We start from the raw sequence: 15229 nt of genomic DNA on the forward strand, positions 1-15229 counted from the left end.
TCTGCCTGTGTCTCTGCCTCTCTCTCTCCCTCTCTCATTAATAAATAAATAAAATCTTTAAAAAATAAAAATAAATTATATCTTTTAAATGGAGCATGGCAAATGAAAACTTTATTCTAATTTATAGTTACCCAGTTGGCTAGGGATTATAAACTTTTTAAGAAACACCTCTCAAAATAGGAAGACATTTCTGATTATAAAAGACAGAGCTTTCTTTCTTACCTCTTGGTTCATAAATTAAATGAATTCCAGCACTAATGAAAATTTCTGGGTTAATTATCTAAGAAATCTGAGTATCCCTGTAAAGGTGACAATGAATCAAAGAAATTTCCTTTGCCTCCTGTATTCCAGTATTGCTACGAAGGTATCATTTAAGCTATTGCATGATAATTCATTTTAAGCTGCTTGAAGAGAACCATTAATTAAGAAATAGCTTCTATATCCGAACTTACATTAGACTACTGTGTCTACATTTTGCTTCTGTATCTTACGAGAATAAAATGGCACAGAGAAAAGCACCCCAAATATTTCAGGCATTTGAAAATAGTGATTTGGAAGAGGGGCAATGGTATAAGCCACTTAAAACCAAATCAAATGCTATATCTCTGTTATTTTCCACTTTTAATAATAAGGTTTAGCAAGCTTTTCATTTTTGACACCTTTCCACTTTTCTGTTTATCAGGGCTTTTTGATAGATGTCCTTCCTCCTGGAATGTATCCAGAGTCTGTGATCTGCAGGTTGAGAACAGAAAGTTTCCTAAACTCTGAAACAATAAGCCTATAAGTTATACATTTGGGATGACTTCTGCTCTAGAGCTTTCTATTAGAATGATACATTTTAGACCTCTGAAAATTAAGAAATGTTACAGAATATCCCCTCCCCCTTAAACAACAATAACTACAAAAAACAAATTATGCAACCAAATAATGAAAACCCAATAGTCGCCCAGAATAAACTCCTGAAATTCTTTTCATGATGTCACATCCTAAAGGTTTCAAAATAGACTTATACATTTAATAAATAATAGTGATGTCATGCTTATATAATAATTTAAAGTCTGGAGAAATGCATATACTCTCCTATCTAGTTGTTACAATCTCCTTATGAAGTAAGTAGGGCAGACATTATTGTAGCTACACTAAAGATTAAAAAGCTAAGGCAAAAAGAAGACAATGACTAGCCTAAGGGCACAGAACAATATGAAATGGGATTGTGACTACCAAGGTCTTTTGATATCTTGTTTACTCTTTTTTCTAACAAAATTATTAATTTTGGACAATTAATAATTGTGAATTACAAGTCTCATTGATGCTTATTTATAGCTTGACTCACACCAGTCAATTTTTAAAGTTTTAGACCTTCTATTAACCACCTAGTAGAGCAATAGAATTTAGAGGCAATCTCACAGGTGAAAAATGTCCAAAAAGGAATAAATAAATGAAAGTAAAATGCCATATACTGGGGATAGAACTTGTTACATGAAGAATTCACTGGGGGCAAATATGTGTACACAAAAATGTTTACCTTAGAATTATTTGACTGTAAATATTGTAGACAAAATTAAGTGTTCATCATAGGGAATACAAATAAAATATGATAACCTAGCTTTATGAAATATGATGCAAGATAAGTGAGATCTAAATGTAGGGAAAATAAAAGATGGTCATTTTTAAAATGTTTATAAGCAGAATATAGTCCATATACCTTCACATACATTATATATTATATAGTATATATCCTATATAGAGTATAAATGTATCACAGCATACACATTACAACCTACAGATATGTTCACATATCTGTATTTCTATATAAATAGACATACACATGTATGTAAGTATAAGAATATATATATATGTATTCTATAACTATATATATATATATATATATATATATATATATATAGTTTTGGAAACATAAGTACCAAATTGTTAACAGTGATTACCTCTGGGAATGAGATTATAGTAATATATAAGTGTAGACTGATAACTTTTAATTTATGGTTTTCCTACTTCCACACTGTTTGAGGTTTGTGTAGTCACCAAGTGCTATCTTTAATATATTAGGAAAAAAATATGAAGAGTTGTTATGAGCTGATTATTTAACAGGTTTAAGAAAATACTCTTTGAATGCAGAGCCAAACTAAGTTATTAGGGAGATAGTACCATTTAAAAAGTAACTCTAATTCTTTGCTTCTGCCCTTTCCGCTGCCTGGAATGCAGATATGGTAGCTGGGCAAGATACCTAAGACCCCAAGAAAGAAGTCATAATTTGTGGAAGGTGGTATAGTAAGAGAACAAACCTGGGATCTGCTATCATAGAGCTACCATAGGAGCAATGTTTGGCCTAGTATGTAAGAGAAAAAGTTTCTCTCACCATGTTTAAGCTAGTATTATTTTGGCCTTTTACAGTAGGTAAACCTAATACAGTATCTGATTCCACATAATATTCCAAGTTCATGACTTCTTCAGTCCTCATGGAAAATATGTATCTACTGTAGAGTTAGAATCAAATGCTCTCCTCCTCTGTTTTATTAAATATTTTTTTTTCTGCTTCCATATTTTCCTATCAACCTCATGACTAAAGTTTGCCTTCTAACAGAGTTTGTGATTTTTTTTTTTTTTTGTTTTTTTTACAGCGAAAGAGCCTGTATACTGGAGAACAGAGGCGACTGGTATCACTCACTGACGGTTACATTTATTCAAAATAAAATAATATATTGCTTTTCTGAGCTTTTACTTGTACTTCAGTCTGATGACTTTAGTGTGAGCCTGCTACAGAGATGAGATTCTAAGTTTGCTGTTGCCAAAAAAAAAAAAAAAAAAAAAGAATTTAGAAGTCAATGGCTCAGGCTGGACTATATCAGATTTATATCTGGTAACACTGCATTTTGAGGCCTCTTGGCTGAGAACACAGTGTCATTAGCCAAACACTCTTTCCACTGGACAAATCTACACTATCAAGAATCAAGTCAAAAAGAAAACACTGACCCAAAGGGGTTTATATTTAAATTGAATGTCATGCTATGTTCTTAAGTGTTAAAAAAGTAAACAAGATGGATTAAAAGATTAAATATACACTTATAGCCTAAAATCTGAGGAATTTTTTGAAAAATGGACTTTTGCCTTTTTTTTTTTTTAAATATTCATTTATTTGAGAGAGAGAAACAGAGATAGTGACAGAGATAGTGAGAGAGAGCAGGAGCAGGGAGAAGCAAGCTCCCCACTGAGCAAAGAGCCCTACGTGGGACTGATCCCGGAACTACAGGATCATGATTAACCAACTAAGCCACCCAAGTGCCCCAGGGCTTTTGCCTTTTATTTTTGTTTGTTTGCTTGTATGTGTATATTTTGGTGGTATAGCGTGTGTGTGGGGAGGGATAGATCAAACACTAGTTGCTAACATGGCTCAGTTATCATTTCACAAAGTCATGATGCTTAAAATTAATTACGTGTCTAGCTCTATAAACAATGAAGCACAACATAAGCTATTATTTTTATACCAAATTAGGACACTTTGTCACAATAAAGATATATACATCTCCCTTTTCTTAGTGATGAATCTTGTAGAAATATTATAAACTCCCTTTTAGGAAAATCCCCCCACACACAATTTATTGACATCTTTCCCATGAGAATTGGAGGGTGGCTGACACCATATAACTGTAGAATGTTACATACTTTTTCGCATTCAATTCTCTTTACTTTTTAATCATCTCATATTTTTAAGCCAGCAATCTAACTTCTTTCAGCTGTGAATTTAAACAATTGGTTGTTTATGTACCACAGCAATTCTTTAAAAATATACACATATAAACTATATATATTTACTAATAGTACTAACTATATGTATTTATATAATATATAATGTATACTATATATATATGTGTATAATTTAATATATTTACTAAGCTCTACAACAAAGTCAGGTTCACCCAAAGTCATTTGCTTATAAGATGTTTTGGGAGGAGGGGGGTAAAAAAGAAGAGCTGGTCACAATGATTTAAAAACACACAGACACAGAAGCTTGAATATATGATTACATCCTCTTCTCTCTGCTTATGTACAAAGAACCTACAGTATGTGATTTCTGACAACACATGTTTCTTATTTTGTCAGTTTGATAAAAGCGTACCATGTCAATGGTTTTTAGCTTGTGATTTGGTGATTGTTTCAGCACTGATTGTCAACGACCTGTATGTCAGCTGACACAGCTGACACAGTTAAATCAGAAATTAGCATGCAGTCTCCTAAAATGCCAGACACATGGACCCTTTACACAAGAGAGATATAATGGAACCCACATGATATCCCCATTAAACAATGAAACATGTGACATTAACCAAAAACAGGAACACATCAGCAAATATGCCTGAGGAAGTTTATGGTATTTAACTCCTAAACATTAATTTTATTGTGGTGTATGAGGAACTAATTAACTGAGAGTTTCCTTTTTTATTGGAAGCGGAAATACTGTTCAGAAAACTGATGAAGAATAAATACAACATATTTTAAGTTTATTAAGCTTGGCTCATCGACTTCTATTTATTTAAGCTAATCTCATAAGGCAATTAAATATTTCAATCAGTAACTTTATACGGCTATTTTTATTTAACACATTTCTGAAAAATTAATCAATGTGTTAAAATGCAGGAGTATATTAATATATTTCTAGTTTCGTATAGCCAAAACAATGACTAATTAAGTTTTCAAAAAAAAAAATCACATGATCTTTTCCAACATGAGCTTTGATAAATATACAAGGGGAAATGACAATAGAAAAAGTCAAAACTTGGAGATTATGATGTAAATGGTTAGGGCTGTACCTACATGAGACAAATGGAAACCATCAGCACTGTAATACTTTTCTCTAAATAATTCTATTTTCCTAGTCAGAGGAAGCCTCGTTCAGGTGTGGCAGAATGAATTTGATCCTGGATAAGATATACAGTATAATTAATTTTCAGGTGTGGTTTTAGAACTTTTTATTTTTCCCTTTGAAACAGGATCTGTGTTTGCTGGTGCAATGCTAGGAACTACTTCATATATAATCCTATTTAATCTCTGTAACAGTTCAGTAAAGTGAGTTACTGATCTATATTATAGATGAAGAAACTGAGGCTCAGTAACCTGCCCAAGGACAATCAAAGTAGCAGAACAAGGCAAAACTTGACTCCAATTCCATACTCTTTCATTCCAAGTGCCTTCCAATTAGTAGTTGCCTATTTGACACTGGGTTAGTTAAATCAAAATGAATAAAACAATTAAATGTTTGAAATTACATAGACATAGGAATCAGCTGGTGTAGACAAATGAATCAACTGATTATCTATACAATATTGTTCCTAAACTGTAAGTGCAAGATACATTTTGTTATAATATTCTGTTCTGTGGTTGTAATATGATAGGTCAACACCAATAAATTTCCAGTAAAAAAGGTCATAATAAGTTTTTAAATGAATATATACTAGACTAGGCCAAAAGTTCCTAAAATTTCTTGGATTCAGGCACCATCAGTGGCTCAATAACTTTTTCATGACACCCACAGGACAAGAGAAATACCCAACTGCTTCATTTTGTTAAGCAGTAAGGTCCAAAAATTAGGTAATTTATGTAGTGTCTGATGAATGTCTCTGTATTTTTCCTGAAATTTTAAAAATGCTGTATGCCTCTGTGGATTAGCAAAAGCACTCTGGTAATTTAGCACACAGTTCAGGAACTTTAGCACTAGGCACATGCCCATGTATGGGCAAAGACTATCTGTAGCTATGTGACACATTCAATTTGACACTTTGGGCTAAACTCTCGAGCCAACTCTTTTACAACTGTTTGTTTTATACTGTATATAGAAAATGGGTTATTTTATTGGATTGCCTTCCTGTAGATTTTTTTATTTCCAAATAAAATGTGTTCCCGTCAAAAAACTTCTAAAGCAGCTATTACAATTATATGACTAGAAATTTTACACCCAAACAGAAAGGAGAGGGGCAGAGGACTGCAGTTATTAGTAAAAGGAGAAACACCTATTCCTCTCATTTCTGCCTGTAAACTATGTATTCTGAACGAACAGCATTTAACCTTGAGGGTGGGGTGAGAGGAAGCCATGTGTTGTGGAAAGAGAACTGGAAGTTGGAGTCAGTGAAGTGGTATTAACCAAACTTATGGCCTTCAACCACCTTATCTCAAAAGTCTCTCTCAAGTTTAACATGCTAAAACTAACATACACTAATTATTTTGAATTTTGTTAGATTTTTTTTTTACCATGATGAGTAAACACAAAAATGGTATCTTATTGCCAACATGAAACTATTTTGTAGGTTTCAAAAGTGTGTACATTTTATTTCAAAACTATGTACCTAAAACAAGTTTTGTGGTTCACAAGTTGAAGCCTTTGGTTAACAGGTTAGGATTTTAGTCAGACTTTCCAGCAGAGGCAAATGGACTATGTCTTTGGACACCTCAACCATCCAAGGTGTATTTGAACCAGTTTATTTGTACACTATTTATTTTATAATTCAGCAGATAGAACCTTATTTAGTTTTAAAATTTATTTCAAGAAATTTAAAGAGTTTCCTGATTCATATGAGCAAGTACCTACAAAGATAATTAAAAATTGGGATTTTGGGGGCACCTGCATGTCTCAATCGGTTAAGTATCTGACTCTTGATTTTAAGTTCAGGTCATGACCTCAGGGTCATGAGATTGAGCCTTGTAATGGGTTCCACAGTAGGCACGGAATCTGCTTAGTATTCTCTCTCTCCCTCTCCTTCTACCTCTCACCCCTATCCCCTGCTCATGTACATGTTCTTTCTCTCAAAAAAAAATTGAGATTTTTAATTATGCAATATAAAATCTGGGATGTGTCTACAAATAGTAACTTAGTTGACAGTTTTCATAGACCTAACCAGTTAAATATACAGATTATTTCATTAATTTCTTCCCCTGAATGAAATGGTCTGTGAATTGAGTTGGTTGATCAAATCAATGTTTTTACATAATTCTTTTCATGTTATTTTATATATTAAAAATATTCAGTTTAATAATGTACCATTATTTTTACCTCCTTAGGAGTTTGAAAGTATTTTTAGATATCAAGAAATAAATAGGAAAAGAAATAACTAGATATAGATCCATGAAGAAGTGTGGTTTCATATTTGATTTCATTAGTAGCAAATGCCAGAACAAAATCTGAGATTTTGATAATACTACATTAATATTTGTGAATTTATCTACAATTCATGGATAAGAGTAAACTACAACATTCTTTAAAGCTTCTTTTCTATCTAGACAGTTTTCTCTGAAATCTTTGGCTGTACTGCTATTAATTTATTTTTCTATGGTTTACAGACATTCATTCCAGCAGTTAAGAGAGAATCCAGCAACTCTATACTGTGGGTCCCACTCCACACCATATTTCTACTATTACATTTCTCAAAAAGAAAATACTTTTATGTCCAACTTAAAACTTTTTTTTTATTTTTTTTTTGGAAAAGAGAAGATGCTAACTCATCTATGATTATGTTCTTCAATGATTTTTGGTTTGGGTTTTTAAAAAAAAATCTTATTTATTTTAAAGAGGAAGAATGAGCAATCAGGGGGAGGGGCAGAGGGAGAGGGAGAGAGAGAATTCTGATTTTGAGAGAATCCTGAAGCAGACTCCCTGCTGAGAGAGTCAAGTAGACCCCGACTCTGAGATCATGACCTGAGCCAAAATCAAGAGTTGGCCACTTCACTGACTGAGCCACCCAGGTGCCCTGAACTTATGTTTCGTTTTTTTTTTTTTTTTTGAACTTATGTTTTTATTTTATTTTTTCCCTGTTGAAAAAAATTTAACTTTCTTGTGTGGTTCCCAAGATTTTTATTTTATCAAGTCACATAGTCTAAACAGAAAAATTTACCATCAATACTTTCTATGAATGGATTGATGAAAAGCATTTAAATTTTTGATACCAAAAAATACAGGTTTCATATTGAAAGTCAAATCAAGATGAGTTGGTCAGCCTCTTTCATTGAGAACTATGTAATAATACTCAAATTAAAATAACCGACAAGCAGAGAAGTCACATATGGTTGACAATTATGGAGAGAAAATAATAAGAAAGCAACTGAAGAGAGATGGCAAGATTTGTGTCCTTCTTCATCTCTATTCTTTCTTGCAATGTGATAAAGGAGGAATAGTCTAGACTATTGATTCCACCCAAACTGACTCAAACTGCCGGAGTGTCAACAGGGTGGTACTTTCTCTTCCTATTGGATTCTAAGTTTTAGAGTTTGGCATTATACTAGTTTCAAGCTTGCCAGCAGCTATAAAGGCTTTATTCTATTTTATTTCCAAGGTTACAAAAGAAGTGGCATTATTTATAATTTTAAACACCAAAGGTATAAATATCAAACGGTTAATATATGAACAATTTTAGAAAGGGAAAAATTTCTCCATGCCACATCACATTAACACCGAACAAATTTAGTATGCCAACTCTGTCAAATGGGAGTGAAGGAGAGGTGTTCTTGACCTTTTCCAGGCCTAGAGTTATGCTATTGTTCATACTCAATATGGTTTTCTCTTTAGCAGAATATTTGCTAATGGGACTTATTTCTAAAGTTGCTTAAAAAAATTTCTTTCTGGAAAACAGAACTAGTCTATATGTATATATTGCAGGTGCAGTCTGAGGTAACTGATGATTTTTAAAAGTGTCTTTTTTTCTTCACTTTAGTAACCAAGGTTACCAAAAAACACATTGGCAACATGTGTTTAATGTGAATAGTAATTCCTTAGGAAAATGGAAACAAAACAAAACAAAAAAATATTTTATGGTTAAAAATTCAGAATTTAGTGTAGCAAGAGAGTTTGAAATTCTATATTTAGAATCTAAATTATTCTTATAATTTAAATCTTTAGAATATAAATATAGTCCTTAATTGTAAAAATATGTTGGTGTTTCTGGATGAATCAATCTACAGAGATAGAGTGATGTGGAAATAATACTAAATGAATAAATTCAGGATCCAGAGTGAGAACACTGTCTTAAATCAGACGAACCTGAGGTCAAGAAAAAGATGTGCAAAAGAAATCTAAAAACTGCAAAGGGCAAAATACCATACAAGAGTGAATTTTTATAGTCCTGAATTCAGCTCACTTTTATCTAGACTCCATAGTTGCAATCTACTCATGTCTTTTAAAATTTAAAAAACTACATCCCATTTCTTCAATATTATATAAAGAATGGTTTAAAGACTGGGAATAAATGTTAAAATGTGAACATTCAAAACACCATTTAGCAGAAAGCTTACATACAATTTCTAGTAATGTTGGACAGAGTTTTTCTCAACTGCAGTAAGTACTGACGCACAGCAAGATGTTAATGGGGCAATTTATTAACATATAAATGAACCCAAATACACTGGATTTTACAAAGCAATATTCTATATGAATAGCTAAAAGACGGTATTTCATTAATTGTTTTCAATTATGTTCTTTTGCTTTTTTTAAAAATTTTTTATTGGAGTTCGATTTGCCAACATATAGTTTAACACCTGGTGCTCATCCCATCCCCTACCCAACTCCCCTTCCACTACCCCCTGTTTCTTTCCCAGATTAGGCGTCTCTCATGCTTTGTCACCCTCTCTGATTTTTCCCACTCATTTTCTCTCCTTTCCCCTATAATCCCTTTCACTATTTTTTACATTACCCATATGAGTGAAACCATATACGTTTATCAATGAAAGTATTCCAATAAACTTGCCTTTTCTGTATCTTTAAGGCCATGGTAATAATGTTCTGAAAGATAAGCTGCTTAGCAGTATAGTCTCTCTTTGGAATTTGCTATGTTTTTTATTTATTGGATTATAGTTGGCATTTTGGCCTTTTAAATTTTAGAAAGTGAAGTATTAGACTGTTTCCCAAACTAATAATATACAAATTCAGTTTTGGTAAAAAAAGAAGTCATAAAATCTAAATTTAATAAGCAATACAAACAGCTATTTTGGTTAAGACTTCTTAATTAGTGTAAAAATGTCCTTTTAGTGTTTCTAATGAGGTGGTCATTAATTCATTCATTCATTCAACAGGTAATGGAATGTTGTACTAAATTTTAGATATAAAATTGAATGAATAAGACAGATTTAGCACCTGCTCTCATAGAACTTACAATTAAAATAAAGGAGAAAATACACAAGATCCAAAGGAACTAGGAGAAAGGGATCTAACTAGGTTAGGTAAGTTTTCCCTGATCTGATTTGGAAGGTCATTAGAATACTGAAGAAAGTAAACTTTGACAATATAAGTTCAGAATCAAGAAAGAGTATGGTTTGGTCTAAGAACTAAGACTCCTGAGAAATTAGGCTGAAAACATAGGGAAGATATAGATGAAAGGCCAACTAATTCACATTAGGAAAAATGAGTTTATCTTAAAAGGTAATGGAAAGCAATTGAAGAGCATATTCCTATCTTTGCAAAAACAAACCAAACCTGAAAATTACATTCATATTATAAAAATACACTGGAGGGGGGGGAGGGGCAAGATGGCGGAAGAGCAGGGTCCCCAAATCACCTGTCCCCACCAAATTACCTAGATAACCTTCAAACCATCCTGAAAATTTACGAATTCGGCCTGAGATGTAAAGAGAGACCAGCTGGAATGCTACAGTGAGAAAAGTTCGCGCTTCTATCAAGGTAGGAAGACGGGGAAAAAGAAATAAAGGAACAAAAGGCCTCCGAGGGGGAGGGGCCCCGCGAGGAGCCGGGCTGAGGCCGGGGCGAGTGTCCCCAGGACAGGAGAGCCCCGTCCCCGTCCCGGAGGAGCAGGAGCTGCACCAACCTTCCCGGGCGGCTGGAAAGGGGCTCGCAGGGAGTTGGAGCAGGACCCGGGAGGGCGGGGATGCCCTCGGGCTCCCGGGGACACTAACAGACACCTGCGCCCCGGGGAGTGCTCCGAGCTCCCTAAGGGCTGCAGCGCGCACGGCGGGACGACCGGAGCAGCTCGGAGGGGCTCGGGCGGCGGCTCCGCGGAGGGGGCTGCGGGGCGGGAGCGCGAATCCCACAGCGCAGGCCCCGGAGCACAGGGCGCCGGGACACAGCCCAGGATCCGGCCTCACCCGGGACAGGCAGAGGCCGGGAGGGCCCAGGACAGCGAGGACGCTCCTGCCCCGAGCTGAGCAGATCAGCGGCCCCGCCCCGGAGCCTCCAGGCCCTGCGGACGGAGAACCGAGAGCCCCGAGCCCGAGCCCCGTAGTTCCTGCGGAGGCTGAATCCAGGCTTCCAGAGTTGCCATAGCAACTGCGGCTGTTCCTCCTGGGGCCCCACGGGGTAAACAACCCCCGCTGAGCCCGGCAGCAGGCAGGGGCAGAGCAGCTCCCCCAAGTGCTAACACCTGAAAATCAGCACAGCAGGCCCCTCCCCAGAAGACCAGCTGGACGGACCAGTGATACTCCCCCGTGTTCCAATACAACTTGTTTTTGGCCACTCTGCACTGAGCAAAATGACTAGAAGGAAAACCTCACCTCAAAAGAAAGAATCAGAAACAGCCCTCTTTCCCACAGAGTTACAAAATCTGGATTACAATTCAATGTCAGAAAGCCAATTCAGAAGCACTATTCTACAGCTACTGGTGGCTCTAGAAAAAAGCATTAAGGACTCACGAGACTTCATGACTGCAGAATTTAGATCCAATCAGGCAGAAATTAAAAATCAATTGAATGAGATGCAATCCAAACTAGAAGTCCTAACGACGAGGGTTAACGAGGTGGAAGAACGAGTGAGTGACATAGAAGACAAGTTAATGGCAAAGAGGGAAACTGAGGAAAAAAGAGATAAACAAAGAACCATGAAGACAGATTAAGGCAAATAAATGACACTCTAAGGAAGAAAAACCTACGTTTAATTGGGGTTCCCGAGGGCGCCGAAAGGGACAGAGGGCCAGAATATGTATTTGAACAAATCCTAGCTGAAAACTTTCCCAATCTGGGAAGGGAAACAGGCATTCAGATCCAGGAAATAGAGAGATCCCCCCCTAAAATCAATAAAAACCGTTCAACACCTCGACATCTAATAGTGAAGCTTGCAAATTCCAAAGATAAAGAGAAGATCCTTAAAGCAGCAAGAGACAAGAAGTCCCTGACTTTCATGGGGAGGAATATTAGGGTAACAGCAGACCTCTCCACAGAGACCTGGCAGGCCAGAAAGGGCTGGCAGGATATATTCAGGGTCCTAAATGAGAAGAACATGCAACCAAGAATACTTTATCCAGCAAGGCTCTCATTCAAAATGGAAGGAGAGATAAAGAGCTTCCAAGACAGGCAGGAACTGAAAGAATATGTGACCTCCAAACCAGCCCTGCAAGAAATTTTAAGGGGGACTCTTAAAACTCCCCTTTAAGAAGAAGTTCAAGTAACTCTGAACGTGAATGGGCTTAATGACCCCATCAAAAGGCGCAGAGTTTCAGACTGGATAAAAAAACAGGACCCATCTATTTGCTGTCTACAAGAGACTCATTTTAGACAGAAGGACACCTACAACCTGAAAATAAAAGGTTGGAGAACCATTTACCATTCAAATGGTTCTCAAAATATACCCTAAAAACTACAGAACACTTCTGAAAGAAATTGAGGAAGACACAAAGAGATGGAAAAATATTCCATGCTCATGGATTGGCAGAATTAATATTGTGAAAATGTCAATGTTACCCAGGGCAATTTACACGTATAATGCAATCCCTATCAAAATACCATGGACTTTCTTCAGAGACTTAGAACAAATTATTTTAAGATTTGTGTGGAATCAGAAAAGACCCCAAACAGCCAGGGGAATTTTAAAAAAGAAAACCATATCTGGGGGCATCACAATGCCAGATTTCAGGTTGTACTACAAAGCTGTGTTCATCAAGACAGTGTGGTACTGGCACAAAAACAGACATATAGATCAATGGAACAGAATAGAGAACCCAGAAGTGGACCCTGAACTTTATGGTCAACTAATATTCGATAAAGGAGGAAAGACGATCCACTGGAAGAAAGACAGTCTCTTCAATAAATGGTGCTGGGAAAATTGGACATCCACATGCAGAAGAATGAAACTGGACCACTCTCTTGCATTATACACAAAGATAAACTCAAAATAGATGAAAGATCTAAATGTGAGACAAGATTCCATCAAAATCCCAGAGAAGAACTCAGGCAACACCCTTTTTGAACTTGGCCACAGTAACCGGAGAAGGACAAACAGTGTATGTTCTCATTCATTTGGGGAATATGAATAATAGCGAAAGGGAATATAAGGGAAGGGAGAAGAAATGTGTGAGAAATATCAGAAAGGGAGACAGAACATAAAGACTTCTAACTCTGGGAAATGAACTAGGGGTGGTGGAGGGGGAGGAGGGTGGGGGGTGGGGGTGAATGGGTGACGGGCACTGAGGGGTACACTTGACGGGATGAGCACTGGGTGTTATTCTGTATGTTGGTAAATTGAACACCAATAAAAATTAATTTATAAAAAAAAAATAAAAAAAAAATAAAAATACACTGGAAATGGAAGTTATGAAACTGAAATATAAAGAGCAAACATTGGTTTCAGAAGCATAGAAATAATCTAAGTTCTTTTAAATACCAACTTAATTTCTTTTCTATACTTTCTGTGTGTTTCCTCTTTAAAATAAAAATGCTATATGGGTGATCTCATTTCTTGGTGTGGCAGGAATATTAAATTGCCTAATTTAAAGCCATTCCCTCCACCCACTCCCAAATGGAAAATCAGTGGTACTTACTACAACCAGCCTTATAGCTGAAGCCTGGAGGAAGCAGGAATCCTTGCTGGGCAGCTGCAGCCAGTGTTCGTTGATCAGGAGGAAACACGGGAATCATTAATGGCGGCAGTTGACCTTGAACCTGCTGAACGTTATAGAGCGAATCAAAGAGACGAAGTTTTGGTGCTCCATGTTTCCCACCCTCCTTACTTTATGACAAAAGAAGACCATTTATTAAATTCAAATAAACTGGGATATAAGCTTGCTCAAACACTGGGCCTGAGGTCATGTCTTAGGAAAATTAGAGTATACTACATTTGGAGGTGTTACCAAGCAGCTCATTTTCTCACTTGATGAATAATTTCCCTATTTATTCTACACGAAGCATCACTCCTTCATACAAGAAAGCTTTTACTTATGCATTAATATAATGGTCAAAAAATTACCCTTAGGTTGAACTAAAATCTCCTTCTGTAAATCCTGTTAGGGCTATTTCTATCTTCTAAAACACACCTAACTAAACTGTTATCATTTTACATATACTAGCTTTTCATTATTTGAAGGTAATTATCATGTTTACGTAATATTGAAATGTTTTGAACAAAAGAGCTGGGAAAGAAGCTTAGAGAGTTACCAAGACTTTCCAATTTGTTTATAGAAAGGTAATTGGGGCCAAAAGAAAATTGATTCATCTATGGCCAAGGAATGGGACAGTTAGATCAGGTCTAAAGTCCAGTCCCTTAAACCCCATTCCGATTATACTTTTGTTTCCATCTATCGTTTTACAATCAATTGAAACACTCATCAAACCACATGGTCTCTATTTTGGTCGTCATCTTCGGAATACACTTTCATTTGCTGATGTCATTCTCAGAATATGGGGTTTTCGCATCAGTAAATAAATAATACAGCACAACAGAATCACTATCTTCTTTGAACTGAGCAGAGATTTCTAGAAATATCACCTAAGACAGTCATTTCCTCAGCAATGTCACATTACTGATTAATGGAAAGGTTGTTATCACTAAAATAAGTAAGATTCTACTCCAAAATATTTAATTAAGCAAGATCACCCTAGTGAACATGATCATGGGTTAGCATTTGTCACTAAATACATAACCAAGAATTTACGATCATACTAAAAAAATCACATATCTGACACTCTATTCTCCCTTACTCCTCCTTCTACACATTAATTCAGGTGTTTAGAAAATATTTAAAAAACACATACTATGTACAAGAAAATGAAATTGTCAGTAGGGAAACAAGAGTAAAGAAGAAAAGCAAGATTCAATGTAATGTATGCCCATTACATTACAGTGGGGATAATGATACAAAACTAAGACAAACAAATATCCAGAAAAGATTGCAAATTCACTCAGTTGCTAATCCTAACAGCAACCCTGACTTGTTTTCCTTTCCTCATTGGCACTGAACATTCTTGAGGAACTTGTGATTCTCGTAATGCTCATCATTTCTTACTTTAAAAGTCC

At 35.8% G+C, this 15229-nt stretch overlaps 1 protein-coding gene across 13 annotated transcripts in view; it reads right to left on the minus strand.

Moving 5' to 3' along the window:
- SOX5 (SRY-box transcription factor 5) overlaps positions 1 to 15229 on the minus strand; it is a 999299-nt gene that overhangs the window by 116343 nt on the left and 867727 nt on the right. For 11 of the 13 annotated variants that reach the window (XM_055318826.1, XM_055318829.1, XM_055318827.1 and 8 more), the window contains one exon: positions 13758 to 13881. In XM_055318826.1, the coding sequence (XP_055174801.1) occupies positions 13758 to 13881 (124 nt within the window). The remainder of the gene's footprint in view (positions 1 to 13757; positions 13882 to 15229) is intronic. The other 2 variants (XM_055318822.1, XM_055318835.1) reach the window with 1 other exon arrangement.

The sequence above is a fragment of the Nyctereutes procyonoides genome, unplaced genomic scaffold, assembly GCF_905146905.1.
Source record: "Nyctereutes procyonoides isolate TBG_1078 unplaced genomic scaffold, NYPRO_anot_genome, whole genome shotgun sequence".
Lineage (NCBI taxonomy): Eukaryota > Metazoa > Chordata > Mammalia > Carnivora > Canidae > Nyctereutes > Nyctereutes procyonoides.